The following is a 17,563-nucleotide window of genomic DNA, read 5'->3' on the forward strand; positions in this document are numbered from 1 at the left end:
AAATGTCCAAAAGTAGTTTCTTACAAAGTGAAGAAACAAACACCATACATCCCCCTACTTCTTGAGATCATGGTCACATAAATTATTGTTGAATACATGTTTAAGGTTCAAAAAGAACATTCATATCAACTTCCTAGAATCGCATGGGAAGCAAGATCAAATTGACTATAAAAGAAATTTTTTGTGTTCCAGTTCGACACAAGATATGGAAAATTGATTTTAAAGATGGGATGCAACACACTTGATTCATCACGCATCACTATTTTCCTCAATGAATGAGGCCTTTTTGCAATGCCAATGTATCATGACATGGGAAAAATGTGAAAGCTCACGCTTCACACTTTATACTATATATGGGAAGTGAAACTAATGTTATTTAATGCCATGGTAACACAAGTTTTATAGAGTAGAAGTGTGGGGAGACACTCTCTCTTCTAAATGCATGTAATGAGATTGAGAAGATTCAAAAGATGTTTTTTAGGAGACAAACGGGAGTTAAATCCACCACCTCCTCTCATGTTATGCTCTTGGAAACATGTGCTCGACCTATAGACACATTGGTGCTACATAGAATATATAGATACATTACAAAAGTCAAGAATATGCAAAACTAAAGATGACCAAATCTTGCTTGGAATATTAGATGTAAACTACAAAAGAATCATGAGAGCAAAATTCTCTCAATTAGTTGGGTCATGTATTGACATCAAAAAATGGTTTAAAAGATGGGATGTAGAAGATCTCATAGAGCTTTCAAGTGATGTTATGAATTATGTAATTATTAAGGAAAGATTAATGGGAACCACTAATGAAGAAGTGGAAAGATGTTCAAAGGACAAAATTAGAATATTACATTGCCTAATGGTTTCAAATGCTTCACATCATTACATAAGAAGCTTCTCATCATTCTTATTTTAATTAACATAAGAGTCCATAGATATAGTTCCTCCTAACTAACTCGCACCATGCTCCATTCTTAATTTCAAGATCATGAGTGTAGACAAATTTGGTTTCCTAGAATTAAACAAATGGGAGTGAGAAGCTTTGTTTGGGTGCCCCTTTATTACCTTATGGGTGTCCCAAAGTCGTGACATTGACTATAATGGTATCTCAATTTGCTATTCTAGTGTGCTTGTTCATTCTTATGCATTACGAACAAGTCATACCTAGATCAACGCCAAAAATAACACTAAAACCTAAAAGCTTATCAACTAGGTGAAAAGCTCACTACCTAATTAGGTTTTCCTACCTCTCCCTTAATCAATACACCATGCATGTTCATTAAAGCAACTTCCTAGGTTTAATTGTCATAAAATTTAGTTGTTTATTTTAAATAATTAGTGGTCATATAGGATCAATCGATGTTGAGATTGAATGGAAAAACACTTTTTAAAATATAGTGCTTTCCCTCTTGGATCAATTTATTGATTGTTCATGAGGTCCATTTTTGCAAGTTTTGGAGTAAGACCTGTGATAGATCTAGTTAAATCATCAAAACAACGAACTTACAAAAAACCAAAATTTGAAATAAGACATGACACAAACCTACAAAAAAAATTTGACGAAGATCTGGTTAAACCATTGGACAAATATGCTAGATTAAAGTAGACAATAACACAAGCATTTGAAATGATCAAAATTGGGTAGGTCGCTTTGTGTGATTAGTATGGAAACTCCAATTATTTTAAAATGTTGCTCCTAACTTCGAAATTATCCAGGCTTGCAAATTTGAATACATACCAACAAAATGTTTTTGTTGAAATATCTTATCATGTCAATTCCTTGAAAATAAATCTGAGTCAAAATATCTTATTATGTCAATTGCTTTAACAAAAAAATTCCTAGATAAGACTATTAAAAGAATAATGCCAAGTTCCAAGTACCAGTTTTTGTACCAGAATATGTGATGATAATTTAAATTGCTCAGAAACAATAATATTAATAGAAAACAAGACCATTGACGGAAAAGATGAGGAAACCCACCTACAAGAAGCTTTTTCCAGGCCGTATTCGGGGCCGCTTCGCATCTCGTTCATTCATCCAGTCTGAAAGGGACTGAAGGCCACGTGCACCAAAGTAAATCCCAGTTAATACTAGTAAAATTGACATTATAATAAGACACCATTTAACCAGCTGCCGTGAGATCTCCTGGTAAGCATCACATTCAAAGAAAAATTTGATCAAAATCTTTGAGAATATAAAACCAACCAATGTAGTAATTCAGCAATCAGATTTTTAGATTTTGTGCATTCATTGCTCAAACTTCCAAATCACATAAAATCTGTGTTGTGTTATTATGGAAATCAATTGTTCACACATTTTTTGTATGGACATTGGTTGCTAATGCATGCATTTACAGGTGTCATGGCATTTGCACCATGAACCTTGTTGAAGTATATCACACGAGGAAAAGATTAAATCTATATAAAACCTCCCCAGTATGTACTATGCATACAATATAGAAGAGAATATTTATCCACAGAAAAATGGAGGTGTACACATCATATGATAAAAAAATGTGATTCATTTAAAACAAAAGACAAAAAGATCAATTTATGGGGACAGATTTTAGAGTATCTGGAAAGAACTGCAGTGGCTCATAAAAAACCCTTGTTGTAAAAAACGGCACCTTGAATCTTGATTGCTGAACTTGTACATCTTGACCATATTGCTTGCGTCGCTTCGGCATCTTCTTCGTGGGCAGCTCCTGCATAGATTTCGTGCAAAGAAACTTGGTTCATTCTTAGAATTGTTTCATTCTTTTTAAGATGGCTCCCAGCTTACTTACAATACAAGCTAGTTTAAGAGGAAAGAATGTACTAAGTACATTAAAAATTATCAAGTGAAGCAATACTATGTTTTAACAGGAATATCCATATTCACTTTTCCAAAATCTATTTGACTTATGAGTCCCTAAAATTTTGGATAGTTTACCAGAATACCCCTAATTTTCCAAAAGTTACCAGAACACCCTTCTGTAGCAGCAAAACTTGTACCAAGGAGTGTTCTGGAAAACTGAGGAGTATCCTGTTAAGTATCCAGAACACTATTTATCCAGGTATAAACTTATTTCAAATGGTTATGTTTGCCTTGGATACTGGTGCTTTCCGGTGACGTAATTCCTCCATCTCCTCTTTTGATCTGTGTTCTTCAGCCAGTCGTAAACAATCATCATCACATGCAAGTAGCCCCACACCCACTTGAACCTTCAAACCACGTGGTTTTGAATTGGTAAGGGCAGCTTGAACATCTGAACACATCCAATCCTTCTTTAACCGAAGACATGCACACCTAACTGTGACCTGGAATCATCACAGAAAATTATGTTAGTATGTACGTGTTCATAGCTATCTAAAATTCATGTGGATCACCATGTGCGCAAATTGCTGTTTAGAATACCTAACATGGCACCCATGAAGTACACATGTAACTGTTTATAAGCATGTTTGTTCGAAACATCTAAATGCATATATTTATGTGGCTATCTCATATTTATTAGTTAGAAGAAATAAACACAATAAAAATAGTTTGATGGAACCCACATGAGAATAATCAATCAGTACCTTTTTTCTGCAATTTTCAGCCATTTTACAAGGACCTGGATGACAGATATCTGAGCAAAGGTGCATGCAATTTGGTAGTTTTCTGCACAAATAGGAGCAGTATATACTTTTATAAAATGTTAATATTTTGCACTCATAACACATGAGAACATTGAGCTGAAATACAGGGAAATGAATTTGAATCAGCCTGCCTTATAATTTCACATTTATAGCCTAGGTTAATATCAGTGGATAAAAGTCACATATCACAAACACCTGAATTACACAACAAAATTCCAAATTTTAATCTTTTGTTAATGAGGATTCTATGCTTTCTACTTTGTATGCTATAAGAATTGATTTGCATCATTTTCCTCTAAGACACATTAAAGAGAGAGAATGCAACCAGCCTGGGAGCCTTCTTATTATTTGCTTTAGATTTCCACATCAGTCAGCCACTTCATAGCCACTGCATTACAAATTTAGGGGACCTTGCATCGCATGCATGTAGATAAAAAGTACAAGCAAAAATTCCAAATTTTAAAGCATCCAAGTGACAGGGAACCTTCCATCACATGCACGTAGATAAAAAGTGCGAGAAAAAATTCCAAAATTTAATACGTCCAAGTGACAGGGGACCCTTTGCCCTTTGCTTTAGATTTCCACAGACCCGTATGAAAATAAAGAACCCAAATATACATGCTAATAGAGAAAGCTATTACTTTCGCTGTCAGCTCTTTATACTAAACATTGGTCACTGAGTGAGCATTACATCCATATGACTTGAATCTGTAGGCCATTTGACAAAGAAATATCAGGCACATTCACTGGTGAATAGTCAGAATTTACGAAGTATCCATTATTTAAGAGAATATCACATGAATCCCTTGTAGTAAGATTACAATAATCATGGGTTCAAACTTCAAAAATCTCCTGAAACGGATGACATTGATCATCACAAGTTTAACACCAACGAAGCAGAATCACACTTCAACAAATGGGAGGGAGTCTCACTCCCCATCTACTGAATAAGGCTGTAATTGTTGCTGCCAATGACAGAGAACTAGCACTTTTTTTAAGGGAAAACGGGCCTTTAATTGCTTATGCATTTCTAGGGTTTTTCCCTTCATTTCAAAATTGCCAAGGCTAGATGCTTGTGGCCCTTCAAAGAGTATAGCTCACAAATGGGGCTATCATCATGAAGACATCGAGACCCACTATGTTGTATGCCTATCACCATCAATGCAGCAAGATTGTTCAAAATGTTTGGGCTTACTAAAAGATTACATAACTCTCACCAATGGTTCAAACATGTGGGTAGAAAATTTTCATCTTTCTTTCACAGCAAGTCCTTCAAAGAAGGTCATGTAACACATCATAGATTGTGAAAAAGACAATACATGCTCAAAGATTTCAAAAGTAAGATCAAATAAACAAAGTAATACGTTATGAAAAGACCTGTGACAAGGACCCCCACATGACCGCTGTTTCTCCCTCTCTTCTTCTGTCAAACTGCTGAAAAAACTGCACTCAAAAGAACGGACAAGGGTTCCACAGTAGCACGACCGTTTTAAAGGAGCTTTGCATGGATCACAGACACCAAAATGGCAGGACTGAATACATGGATGGGGACAGGGAGGCATCCGTTTCTGAATATTAAAATGCAATGATAATTATCATGTAATATAATTGATTTATTTTCTTTAAAATAGCCTATATGTTAGTTACATTAATATATGCATTAGGTACACATTATTTCGGAATTGCTGTGTGGCCTAAGCTAAAGAAATTACAAAAAAGAATGACTTATAATTTTACAAAATATATAGCAGATGTTTAAGCTACCTTTTGACAAGTGAGTTTGCACTGATCACACGTATCATGTACATCCTCAGAGTCTATTAAAGGTTGAAGTTGAGAATTTGCTGTTCTTGGAACTGTGACATTGTGGCAAGACTTTTGGCATGTGTGATTTCCACATGCAAGGAGGTTACCACACAGACTTGCACAAGAATAATCAATGCTTTGAGAGCATGCCATCTGTATAAAACAACACAGATTTTGAACATCAACCATAATCAAAGAAGGGAAATCAAGAATCGCGAAAGTGCACCAAGTTTCTTACAATTCTCTCGCCTCCCATATGACCACCAAGACATTGCTTCAGGATTCGTTCATTACATGGAGGACAAGGAATCCCCATGCTTTCTTTGTCCTCGTCTGGTTTCCTATGCTTCTTTCTTTGCCTCAATGTATACACTGGATTTGGAGGTGGTCGAGGACCATGGCACCTGGCATTATTACAACCCAAAATTTATGTCACTCCAAAATGTATGAAATTTGATTTTAATTTATGAAATTTATGTTATTACACAGAAACCTTAATGTTATCTAAATGATCAAAGAACATCACAGGTCTCTCTGGCAATATCCTGTGGAAGATAGTAGAGATATAATGAATGCTCAAATGATAGTGGAACAGATAGCTCAAGGCATGTTCCAATATTTATGTTCAAAGATGGTACATAAAATTAGACAAAGAAAGACTCTGAAGTCCTCAACAGTCTCATGCACACATAAACAGTCAAAATGGGGTTTAAAAAGAGAAAGCAAGTCAACAAAATGTTTAAGTTCAATTAATCATCAAAACGAAGTGAAATACAGAGAAATAAGAGCAGACTAAAAATCAGTTATTATTCAGCAATTATGCATGATACTCAAGCATACCGTTCTTTGCAGGTATGGCCACAAGAGAGCCTTTCATCACAAACCAAGTCACATGGGGGACAAGCACCGTAATGGCATCGGTGAGGCTGTAAAATATGAAGAATATCAAAAGAACTTTTAAATTTCAAATACACCTTACAATGATGGTTTTGGTTTACACCTTACAATTCATGCCATGTTGGCATCGTGGCAAAACATTGCACCTTCTTGAACATCGAGGAGGTTTCTTGTCCTTTTCTGTGCCGCAAGGTACCTATCATCACGAGATAAAAAGGAGAGTGGGTAGCTGAACACATATCTCTAACGCTTATAACAAAGGAATAAACTCACTTCATATGCTGTAGAACCACAAGCACAAGATATCCGCACAGATACAGGACAAGGTGCACACAGCCCTCTGCGAAAACAAACCAAAGAATATAATTCAAACCCCACTCTATCATTTGAACTGTGATGCAATTCTGTTGAGGTGGTTTGTGTTTTAGAAGTTCTGCAGTTGAAGAATTGAAAATCTACCAAGATAATATCTTTCAGAAAAATCATTTCTGAAATGCTTTGATTTGAATCATTCCCTATGTAAAGTATCTAAAGATGGAAATGGTGCATGAGAAAACTCTTATACTATTTCATTTGGCCTTAAGAAAATAAAAACAATCTGCAGTAAACGCATGGAATCATATTCGTATGAATCTGAATTACCACAATACCTCCACTATGTTACCCACGTTGTCTTTCATACATAATAACTAAAATTTGGAAAACAAGAAGAAAAAAGTCAATCCAGAATTACCATGTGAGAACAGATTGAGCTAAAGGACATGTGTTTTATGTGTGTGGTCCCTTTTTGTATGGCCTTCCTCCCTAATAGATTGTCAATAAAATGAGTCTGCAATATATAATAAGAAGCCTTGCTCTAATCAGTGAATTCCTTGCAACAACTTCGTTGTGTTGATATTGCAGAGAAAAAAGAACATTGTATCACTTGGAGTTCCTGAATGTGAATATGAGGATGTCTAGGAGAATGTTTCCTATTTTATCGATGGGTAGCACACTTTAAAAGGAATCTCAATGTGAGTGGATGACTGGATATCCGGCTAAGAAAAAATACTGCAGATTATTGACATCATCTTAGCTTCCATGTTTGTATACTAGTTTGAATCTAATATTTTCCTTCAATTCCTACAGAAGGGACAAGGCTATTGTTAAATCCAAGCATGCCATTGAAGAACAAGAAGAATACCTATGACAAAGAGCAGGGCATTTGTGATTGCCACAACGAAGCCTTCTTCCACAAATCTGCAGGTATCCACGTTTTTATCAGTTCCAGCAACCATATAGCTCACATAATGAAAATGCAAATCACACTCCTGACTAAGTTTTCATACACATGTACACACATGAGCATATATCCATGTACATATACAGACAGACACACATGCACACATGTGCACACACACATATATATAAATCACATGTGCATGTTTCAGTTTCATAAATACTTGTTTATAATCTACCAATTAGCAAACAAAGTTGGATCAATAATCATGTATATTTTGGCTTTTCTCAAGACAGATCAGCTTATGACATATATACATATATGCATATAGTTTCAGTTCCAGAAATACTTATTTCTGATTTTACCTATTAACAAACAAAGTTAAACTAGAAGCATGTATATTTTGCCTTTTATACATAGAGATCAATTTATGACATATGCTCACACATTTTTCAACTTTAAAACAAATGTTGCATACTGTACATATCTGTTCACATCCATATAATTTATTCTACTTTATTTTGATTATGCTGGCAACTCAACGACTCTTCAATGGTGATTCCATTGCATTCAAGGTCTTTTAGAAAACAAAAACATAAATGTGAGTATAATTATATGTGTTCTCAACATCAAACATTTAAGCATCGTAGCCTATGACTGTGGCCAACATTCTGTGGATCCTCAGCCCTCATGAAGTAGATGCAGTTTAAACAAAGAACCGGAACGTTCAATAACAATACATTGAAAGGCACTCCTGCCTTGCAGATCTCTTCAATAGAAAAAAGCATCATCCACGAAACCACTAAACATAAGTGACCTAGGCAGAAGATCTAAGCAAAATGGTCATACCTATTAACCAGTTTCCTATAAGCTTGCCCATAGACAACCCAAAGCAACACAACCATAAGCCCTATTTAAATCAAGATGTAAAATTACTAGCAGTTGTCTCAAAGCTTGAGACAACACCAAATTCCACAAAAGCATTTGGCTTGTAAGAAGGTTAATATATTAGAAATATTGAGAATCGAGTAGATAGGTATATAGAGTTACAACTGCAGAGATGGATATATGAAAACAGAATTTCTATTACTTATGAGAGTAGTTCAAAATGGTAGTTTTCCCATGCGCTCACACCTTAGAGCTTAGATAGGATATGGACCGGCTCACTACAAAATTAGTGGGGACTAATGATCAATCTGACCACTGTGTGAGAAAAGTGACTTATAATCTATGTTTGGTCTTAGTATAAATGTGCAAGTCAGTTGACAGTAGTGGAGATATTCCTTTTCTGTCAACTGACTTGTCATTTAATATGACCCAACTCCCTAGGTACAGGCTAGTGCTAGATAATACTTATCTTGAAGTCAATGACGCATACTTCAAGACTAAGTACATCGTAACTTGCCCACAAAATATTCTAGCTGACTTGATTAGCCAATCCTTTTATCTATTTCTCTCTTTCCTAAATATATTGTGTCCTACGCATCTACGGTTTCCTAGATTAACACCTTATCGACCCATATGGTCGAGTTGCACACTAGCCGCTCCTCATTTGGGGCGCTATCACAAAATGTGCACTCTAAGAGCACATATGGGGATAGATTTACAACTTGGGGCTGATCATTGATTATATCTAACACGCCCCCTCAATGATCAACCCATTGAGTTCACTTGGAATTGGGCCAACACCTAGTCGTCGAAGGTGTTGTTGCAACTGTTCTGCTCCAAGCGCCTTTGTGAAGATATCTGCAGCATTTTCTGATGTTGGACAGTACTCAAGCTCCACAATCTCATCATTTATTAGCTCCCGCACATAGTGATACTGAATCTCTATGTGTTTAGTACGTGCATGAAATACGGGGTTCTTGGCAATGGCCATGCAACTCTGATTGTCACACCTCAATACCGTTGCCGTCCTTATTGGGACTGCCACATCCATAAGGATTCTTCTTAGCCAAACTACCTCGCATGCCGCTATGCATGCTGCTTTGTATTCTGCCTCCGTTGAAGATAGTGCCACTGTTGGTTGTTTTTTACTACTCCATGAAACAGCTCCAGATCCTATTGAAAAACAATATCCAGAAACTGATTTTCTGGAATCACTATCTCCAGCCCAATCGGAGTCGCAATATCCACTAAGTTGGTCAATTGTTGGCTTGTAGAAGATTCCATAATTTAAAGTACCCACAATGTACTTTAATACACGTAGAGCAGCTTTCCAATGAGTCTCCTTCGGCTTGTTGCTGAATCGACTCATCACATTGACTGCAAAACAAATATCCGGCCTAGTGTTGCATAGGAAAATTAGACTTCCTACTAGTTGTCTATACTTCCTTATGTCAACCATTGGTGATGAGTCTTCTTGGGATAGCTTGCAGGTTGACTCCATTGGAGTCGACTTCGACTTGCTGTCCATCATCCCGAAGGTCTTCAAGATCTCTGTTGCATACTTTCTTTGTGACATGAAGATGCCGACCGAGGTTTGCCAAACCTCAATTCCAAGGAAGTAGTGTAGAATCCCCAAGTCTGTCATTTCAAACTCAGTTTTCAAACACTCTTGTGTTTGGCCAATGCACTCTTCATGGTCACCAGTAAGTACTAGATCATCCACGTAAATGATAATGATGACTTGTTTCCCGTCCTTCATTTTGACATACATACTTGCATCCGAAGCACATTGCTTAAAGTCGATTGATTGTAAGAAGCTGTCTATCCTCTTGTTCCAAGCTCTTGGTGCTTGCTTTAGACCATATAGTGCCTTCTTCAGCTTGCAAACTTTGTTTTCTGAATTCGGTATCTCAAACCCCGGTGGTTGTGTCACATATACCTCCTCCTTGAGATGCCCATTCAGAAATGCTGATTTGACATCCATTTGATAAATCGGCCATCCTCTTGAAGCAGCCAACGCTATGACCATTCGAATTGTTGTCATGCGAGCTGTCGGGGCAAATGTTTCTTGTACATCGAACCCTTCAATTTGGGAGTATCCTTGCGCTACTAGCCTGGCCTTGAATTTCTCCAAAGAGCCATCAGCTTTATACTTTACTTTCCATACCCACTTCGTGCCTATCACCTTCTTCTTTGTTGGCCTCTCTACCAACTCCCATGTGTCATTTTTCATGATGCTATCATATTCTGATATCATCGCCTCTTTCCACTTCGGGTCGGCCATAGCTTCCTCCACCGAGGTCGGCTCACTCACTGAGCCTATGATGTCCACCATCAGAGCCATGTTGACAATGTGGTCAGAGGTTCTTCCTTGCTCCTGTATTCTTCTTGATCTTCGTAATCCATCAGTTGAAGTTTCAGGAAACTCAACTTTAGGAGTAGGATCATTGAAGAGTTGTTGAGCCCACTTAGGTATTTTCTTTACATGTGGGACTGGCATAGGCTGAACTAGTGAACCATTACCATCAGATGGTTCAGCTTCCTTTTTTGGATAATGGGTCGGGATTGGGTAAAATACTTCTTCAGTTGATGAGATAACTTGAGAATCGTTGTTCTCAGCTAGCTGTGGTTGTTCCTCATCGAACACCACATCGCGGCTTGTCAATATCTTTCTTGCCTCTGGATCGTAGAGTCGATAGGCCTTTGACTCTTCACTATATCCGAGAAAGATACACTTTTTGCTTTTAGCATCCAACTTCTTTCTGCTCACATCTGGAATATGTGCGTAGCACATACACCCAAAGGTTCTGAAGTGCAGCACTGAAGGTTTCTTGCCTGAATAAGCTTCTTGGGGTGTTTTCCCTTGAAGTGCCTTCGTGTAGCTCCGATTGAGGATGTAAACTGCTGTGTTCACTGCTTCAGCCCAGAATGGGTCGGGCAGCGCTTGTGCCTTCAACATACACCTAGCCATCTCGACAACTGTTCGATTTCGACGTTCGACAACGCCATTTTGTTGTGGGGTGTAGGCAGTTGTAAGTTGGCGCTTAATTCCATGCTCTTTGCAATACTCACAGAATTCTATTGATAAGAATTCTCCACCTCGATCAGAGCGTAGCTCCTTCACTAACTTTCCAGACTCTCGCTCGACAAACTTATGCCATCTTTTGAAGATTTTAAAAGCTTCAGCCTTCTCCCGAAGGAAGTAAACCCACATCTTTCTGCTGAAGTCGTCGACTATTAGCATATAGTAGAGAGATCCACCCATTGCAGGAGTCACCATTTTTCCAGAGAGGTCAATGTGTATTAGCTGTAGAGGAGTCTTTGCCCGATTTTGACTCTCTTTTGGAATGGCTGATCTTTGATGCTTGCCCATCATACAAGCATCACAAACATGACTTAAGTCAGATAGGGTTGGCAACCCAACTACCATATTCGACTTCTTCATCTCCTTCAACACAGCAACGTTGAGATGCCCAAATCTCTCATGCCATTGCTTTGTGTTGGTACTTGTGCTGTGGTCAGTAGAAATGGTAAACGCGCTCAGCTCATAGAGATTGTTGCGCCTCACCCCTATTCCTACAACCTTGCCAGCAGAATCTGTTATTTCTGCACCCGACTTCTTGAATCGAACATCAAGACCCTTGTCAGTCAGTGCAGAAATGGACAGTAGATTCTTCTTCAGATCTGGCACGTACAACACTTGAGAGAGATGCTTTGTCCCACCGGTCGTTGCTTTGAGGGAGACGGTTCCGGTTCCTTTGGCCGGACATCGAGCATTGTTCCCGACCACAACATTGATGGGCTCTTGTAGAGGTGTCCAAGAACTGTACCAGTCACGATTACTGGTCATATGTCGGGATGCTCCACTATCGAGAATCCAAGACTCATCAACAACTTGAGTGTCAACTGAAGAACACACTTCTTCAGTTGCGACCCATAACTCAAGTTCATCTACGACATTGTTAGCGGACTCGGGCTCTCTCCAAGAAGTCTTATTAGAACCATTCTTCTCATCCGCCATCTTCTTTCGACAATCCTTGATTGTGTGACCCTTCTTGTCACAGTAGAAACACGATCCATTGAACTTCTTCTTCTTCGGTATCCTATTCGCATTGTTTGAATTGGATGCCCCTTCACCCTTAGTCCTAGAGACAAATGCTGAATCTTCCCTTTCTTCTCTTGTCTTCAGCCGAAGCTCCTCTTCAAGCAGCATTGCACTTAGTTCATCAAATTTTAAAGGAGTGGGTCGAACCTAAGTGTTCAATGCTGTCACAATGCCATCATACTTGAAAGGAAGTACTCGAATGCACCGACGAGCCATATCCTCTTGAGAGACGACTACTCCAACAGCCGCCAGCTGATCTTGAAGATCCTTAATCCTTTTTACAAAGGATTCTACTTTCTCTCCATCAGCGAGCTTCTCTGCAGCAAGCTGATTTTCGAGGTTTTGTATCCTTGTATAGTTTCTGGTCTCATACAGGCTGGCCAATATGCTCCAAGCTTCATGTGCCCTAGTTGTATGTTGCACTAGTGTTAGTACGGAGTCACATACACCAGTGACTATGGTACATAGCGCATCAGCATTCCTTCTCTTCCAGGCTCGAAGTAGATCAGCATTTGGAGGAATTGATGTGGTAGGGTGTGCAGGGTCAAAGGTTGCCATGGGCTCAGGGTCTCCCCCTGTGGGTCCCATGATTGTTTCCAACAACTCGTAGGAATCCAAAATGGCAGACATTTTGAACTTCCATAGAGTGTAGTTGGTTCCATCTAGCTTTCCATCAGACAATGGAGGTGGGCGAATGCGCAATGGAGCAGCTGCAACATTCGTGGACAAGGCCATTGATACTCTGTCTCTCTCTCTCTCTCTCTCTCTCTATTTCTCTCTGTTGCTAGACAGCAACTACCCGTATATACCTAATCTAGATCAACCTCTTCGCTCTGATACCATATTAGAAATATTGAGAATCGAGTAGATAGGTATATAGAGTTACAACTGCAGAGATGGATATATGAAAACAGAATTTCTATTACTTATGAGAGTAGTTCAAAATGGTAGTTTTCCCATGCGCTCACACCTTAGAGCTTAGATAGGATATGGACCGGCTCACTACAAAATTAGTGGGGACTAATGATCAATCTGACCACTGTGTGAGAAAAGTGACTTATAATCTATGTTTGGTCTTAGTATAAATGTGCAAGTCAGTTGACAGTAGTGGAGATATTCCTTTTCTGTCAACTGACTTGTCATTTAATATGACCCAACTCCCTAGGTACAGGCTAGTGCTAGATAATACTTATCTTGAAGTCAATGACGCATACTTCAAGACTAAGTACATCGTAACTTGCCCACAAAATATTCTAGCTGACTTGATTAGCCAATCCTTTTATCTATTTCTCTCTTTCCTAAATATATTGTGTCCTACGCATCTACGGTTTCCTAGATTAACACCTTATCGACCCATATGGTCGAGTTGCACACTAGCCGCTCCTCATTTGGGGCGCTATCACAAAATGTGCACTCTAAGAGCACATATGGGGATAGATTTACAACTTGGGGCTGATCATTGATTATATCTAACATAATAGCAATGTCTAATGAACAACTCATAAAGGACGATACAATAATTCATCCAAATTCAAAGGTTTCTAGGAAAGTCTACTCAACTATTCGTAAAAGGTAATATAATAATCCGGCTGTATGTCAAACATGCTGGAACATATATGATACAACCTAATCATCAAACTACTAAACCATCAATTTTTATCAAGCACATTGCAACAGATATCATACTACATATTATATATGCATTAATAAGTTGAGACAGCTTGCCTCGGAACAAGGAGGGCAATCTCCATTGCAGCAACGGCGTTTGCACGGGTGGCGTTTACAATCTCTCCATCGTTGGCATTTCCTCTCACATTGCAAATCTTGATGACAAGGGACCTGCAATTAAAAAACCAATTCCTACAACTAGCTCATAAATAGAGGAATGAACCATAATGCACCACAATTCATGAATTCTAAAGGGGAAAAGCCTATTTGCAAAACATCAATTAATCAAATGCTACAATAAAATCGTAAATAGAGGAGTAAATCTATAATGCACCGCAATTTATCTAATCATAAAATCCTGCATAGATAGAGGAATAAATCCATAATGCAGCACCATGATTTAATCAACTGTAAATGCCTGCATTTTACCACAACTAGATCATAAAATAGAGGAACAAATATGTAATGCACCACAAGTTAATAGATTCAAAAAATCCAATATGTTACAACTATATCATCAATAGAGAATAAAACAGTGATGCAATCCAATTTAGTGCATTAAATGAGGCTACATCTTACAAAAGGTAAAACACTATTTTAGAGTAGCATCAATGGATACCTCTTTCTTCAAGCTCCCACATCGGCATATTTTCAATGTCATGACTCTGCAAATGGATTTGCAATCTCCAACATGGCATCTCTCTTGACAGCGATGTAAAGAACATGACAACAACTTCTCACATGTTGAGCCACATGTAGGTGCCACAGCATCACATGGCATATCTTTATAAGACAGTTTTCCACATGGACATTTTTGTCGGCCTTGGAGCTCACAATCCCCACAAGATCCACTATGACAAACTTTCTTACACCAATGCTTCTTACAAGGAAGTGGTTTATCACATGACTGCTCGCACGAGAAATCAGATTCTGAACATGCACGAACATTCTCTATCCGACCACATCTACATTTATGTGATCCACTTTTCTTACAAGGAGGGCAATCCTCAGCATGACAAACCTCTTCACAGACATGGATTCCACATACAAGGTCATTCCCACATCTTTCTCCACATGAGAACTGCTTATGTCCACATCGGCGGACATCAGTCATTCGTCTGCAGTGGCAACTGGTCTTCACAAACTGAGGGCAAGGTGGGCATTTACCCGGGTGGCAGAGGAGCTTACAATGGTGTCCACAACCTTTTGACAAGATCCGTCCATCGGATGATGTCCGGCCATCAGATGATAACTGCCCATCCAATGACAATGCCCTCCCACATATTTGCCCACACGAATGAGGTGTTAGCCATGGATCAACGAGAGGATCAATGACTTTCCCACAGTAGCACAAAGATTCTCGAGGAATCTCGACTTGACTATATGTAATCCGGCATTTCGGACAATGCCAAGTGACCTCAAGTTGCACATTGGGGAAACTTTCTTGTGATAACCGAGATCTAGCTCTTTCTATCATGGATTTACATGCTTCATTCGCCCATGCTTGAATGCAAATGAGATGATAAATTGCATGACAACCCATTGTACAATGCCATATAGGATCAATATTTCTTACCTTTTCTAGGCATATGAGGCAAGACATAGCTTTGAGCTTTGACGCGACAAGAAGGTCTCGGATTTTTGAGAGTGCGGGTTCCGAATAAGGAGAATTTCCTTCAGAGAATACATCTTTGTTATGAAGCGTTGTTTCTCCATAGCCATTGAGTATGTTGGATTCTAGGGTTAGAACAGAGGCATAGAGTTGTCGATGGCTTGATCCATTATAATTATCATTACCTTCATCTTCTTCTTCATCATCATCTTCTTCATAGCTATGGTCTATGCCTTCTTCTTCTTCTTCTTCTTCTTCATCCGACAAATTGTGGGCACTCCTGAGATCTGGGAAAGCTTGTTTGTTGTCCAGTGGCCATCTCTGATGCATCTCTCTTGTCTCTCTCTGTCTGTCTGTCTGTCTCACTCACTCCTCCTAGATATAGATTATACATACATACATACATACATACATACATACATGTGGGGTTTGAATCCTTGTCTACAGACCACAATTGGCACTTTCTTGATTTGGAGTCTACAGATTCTCTTCTCTTTCAAGAGAGTTGTCGATCACTTTCCGGGGGCACTTTGGCGATGTTACCAACGATATTGGCATCTAATAGCAAGATAAGAAAACCCGGAATTCTAATCTGGAGAGATGTGCATGTAGCATGTCGCATTATTACATACAATCCGAGTCATACCTAGGTGTAACTTTCTGATATTGTACTAAATTCTAATGATAAGTAATTATTAACGAGAAGAATGGATTAAGGATCTTTGACCATTGCCATCACTTCAAAGTAAAGGACATTAGATGAATGCAAAACCACATCGTCATTGAATATGGCCTTACTTTTTACTTGGAAGTCAACCAATCAACGAATTAGAATGCGAGAGCTTTGCCTCGTTGGTAAAATCATGACAATATATTTCAAAAGGGGTAGCTAGTCCCCCTTCATGTAGTTGAAATCCTTAACCTCCAAGATTGTCATTTATTCCTACTTGTTCCAAGTCCTTATTGGTTTGTCTTCAGTTTTAGGATAATCGGTTTCCCACTTCTCCAACCATTAGAATTAGCCTTTAGAATCAATTCATAGCGTTATGCTTATACCATACTCCCCATTATCAATATGTTGCACTCTTACAATGACAAATATGAAACAAGGACATTATGTTTAAGAACGCGCTCTTCCTCTCGAGTGGCATCATGCTTGATTGAATTCAACCATTTTTCTTTCAAAATTCTCAAAAGGGATGTCGTATCAACAAAGTTTTTTGGATGGTATGTCAAAAAAGAGGATAAGTATTCCCCTTTATATAGTTGAACACCTCATGCTCCTAGATCGCCGCATGCTTCCATGTGCTTGAGATACTTAAGGGTTTGTCTCAAGTCCTAGGATACTTCCTTTCCCACTTATCTTGCTCTTAAACCCAGAAGATGTAAAATTAACCAATTTCTTGTCACATCACAAGTGTGGAAATCAACTGGAATGTTTTGGAACATGACCTTGATAAGAATATAAAATGATGTAACTCGTTATAATTTCGCCTCAAAAAGAACAACTATTCTCCATCACTATCAATAGCGTAGAACACATTATGAGAGATGTGAAGGGAGGTTGGTTGCTTTGTTACATGTATGCCAATGACCTCTTCTCCATAAGTCGTACTACCAATGTCAAGAGGAGATCACATTGGTCCAGTCCCAACATAGCTAGTTGAAGGGTAAGGTACATCCACTCAAACAACATGGGAAGGTCGAATGACTGTGGCCATGCCAATCCACTTCTTTTCTTTTCT

At 38.5% G+C, this 17,563-nt stretch overlaps 1 protein-coding gene across 2 annotated transcripts; it reads right to left on the reverse strand.

Moving 5' to 3' along the window:
- Positions 1–1,275: 1,275 nt before the first annotated feature.
- Positions 1,276–16,207, reverse strand: NFXL2 (NF-X1-type zinc finger protein NFXL2). Of its 2 annotated transcripts, none has more exons than XM_087316995.1 (14): positions 14,826–16,207; positions 14,264–14,377; positions 7,510–7,565; positions 6,600–6,666; positions 6,430–6,522; positions 6,270–6,355; positions 5,668–5,833; positions 5,388–5,582; positions 5,001–5,191; positions 3,564–3,645; positions 3,090–3,302; positions 2,630–2,707; positions 1,984–2,148; positions 1,276–1,479 (listed from the first exon to the last, which is right to left on the reverse strand). In XM_087316995.1, exons 1-13 carry the CDS (start codon positions 16,146–16,148, stop codon positions 1,984–1,986), a joined length of 2,829 nt encoding a protein of 942 aa, XP_087173121.1. In that variant the 5' UTR covers positions 16,149–16,207; the 3' UTR covers positions 1,276–1,479. The 2 variants fall into 2 exon arrangements, with proteins under 2 accessions (XP_087173121.1, XP_087173122.1); XM_087316996.1 differs by lacking the exon at positions 1,276–1,479 and adding an exon at positions 1,676–1,794.
- Positions 16,208–17,563: the final 1,356 nt, after the last annotated feature.

Source organism: Azolla caroliniana, unplaced genomic scaffold (assembly GCF_043228905.1).
Source record: "Azolla caroliniana isolate FFs.n. ecotype wild unplaced genomic scaffold, voAzoCaro1.0.p SCAF_3, whole genome shotgun sequence".
Taxonomy (NCBI): domain Eukaryota; kingdom Viridiplantae; phylum Streptophyta; class Polypodiopsida; order Salviniales; family Salviniaceae; genus Azolla; species Azolla caroliniana.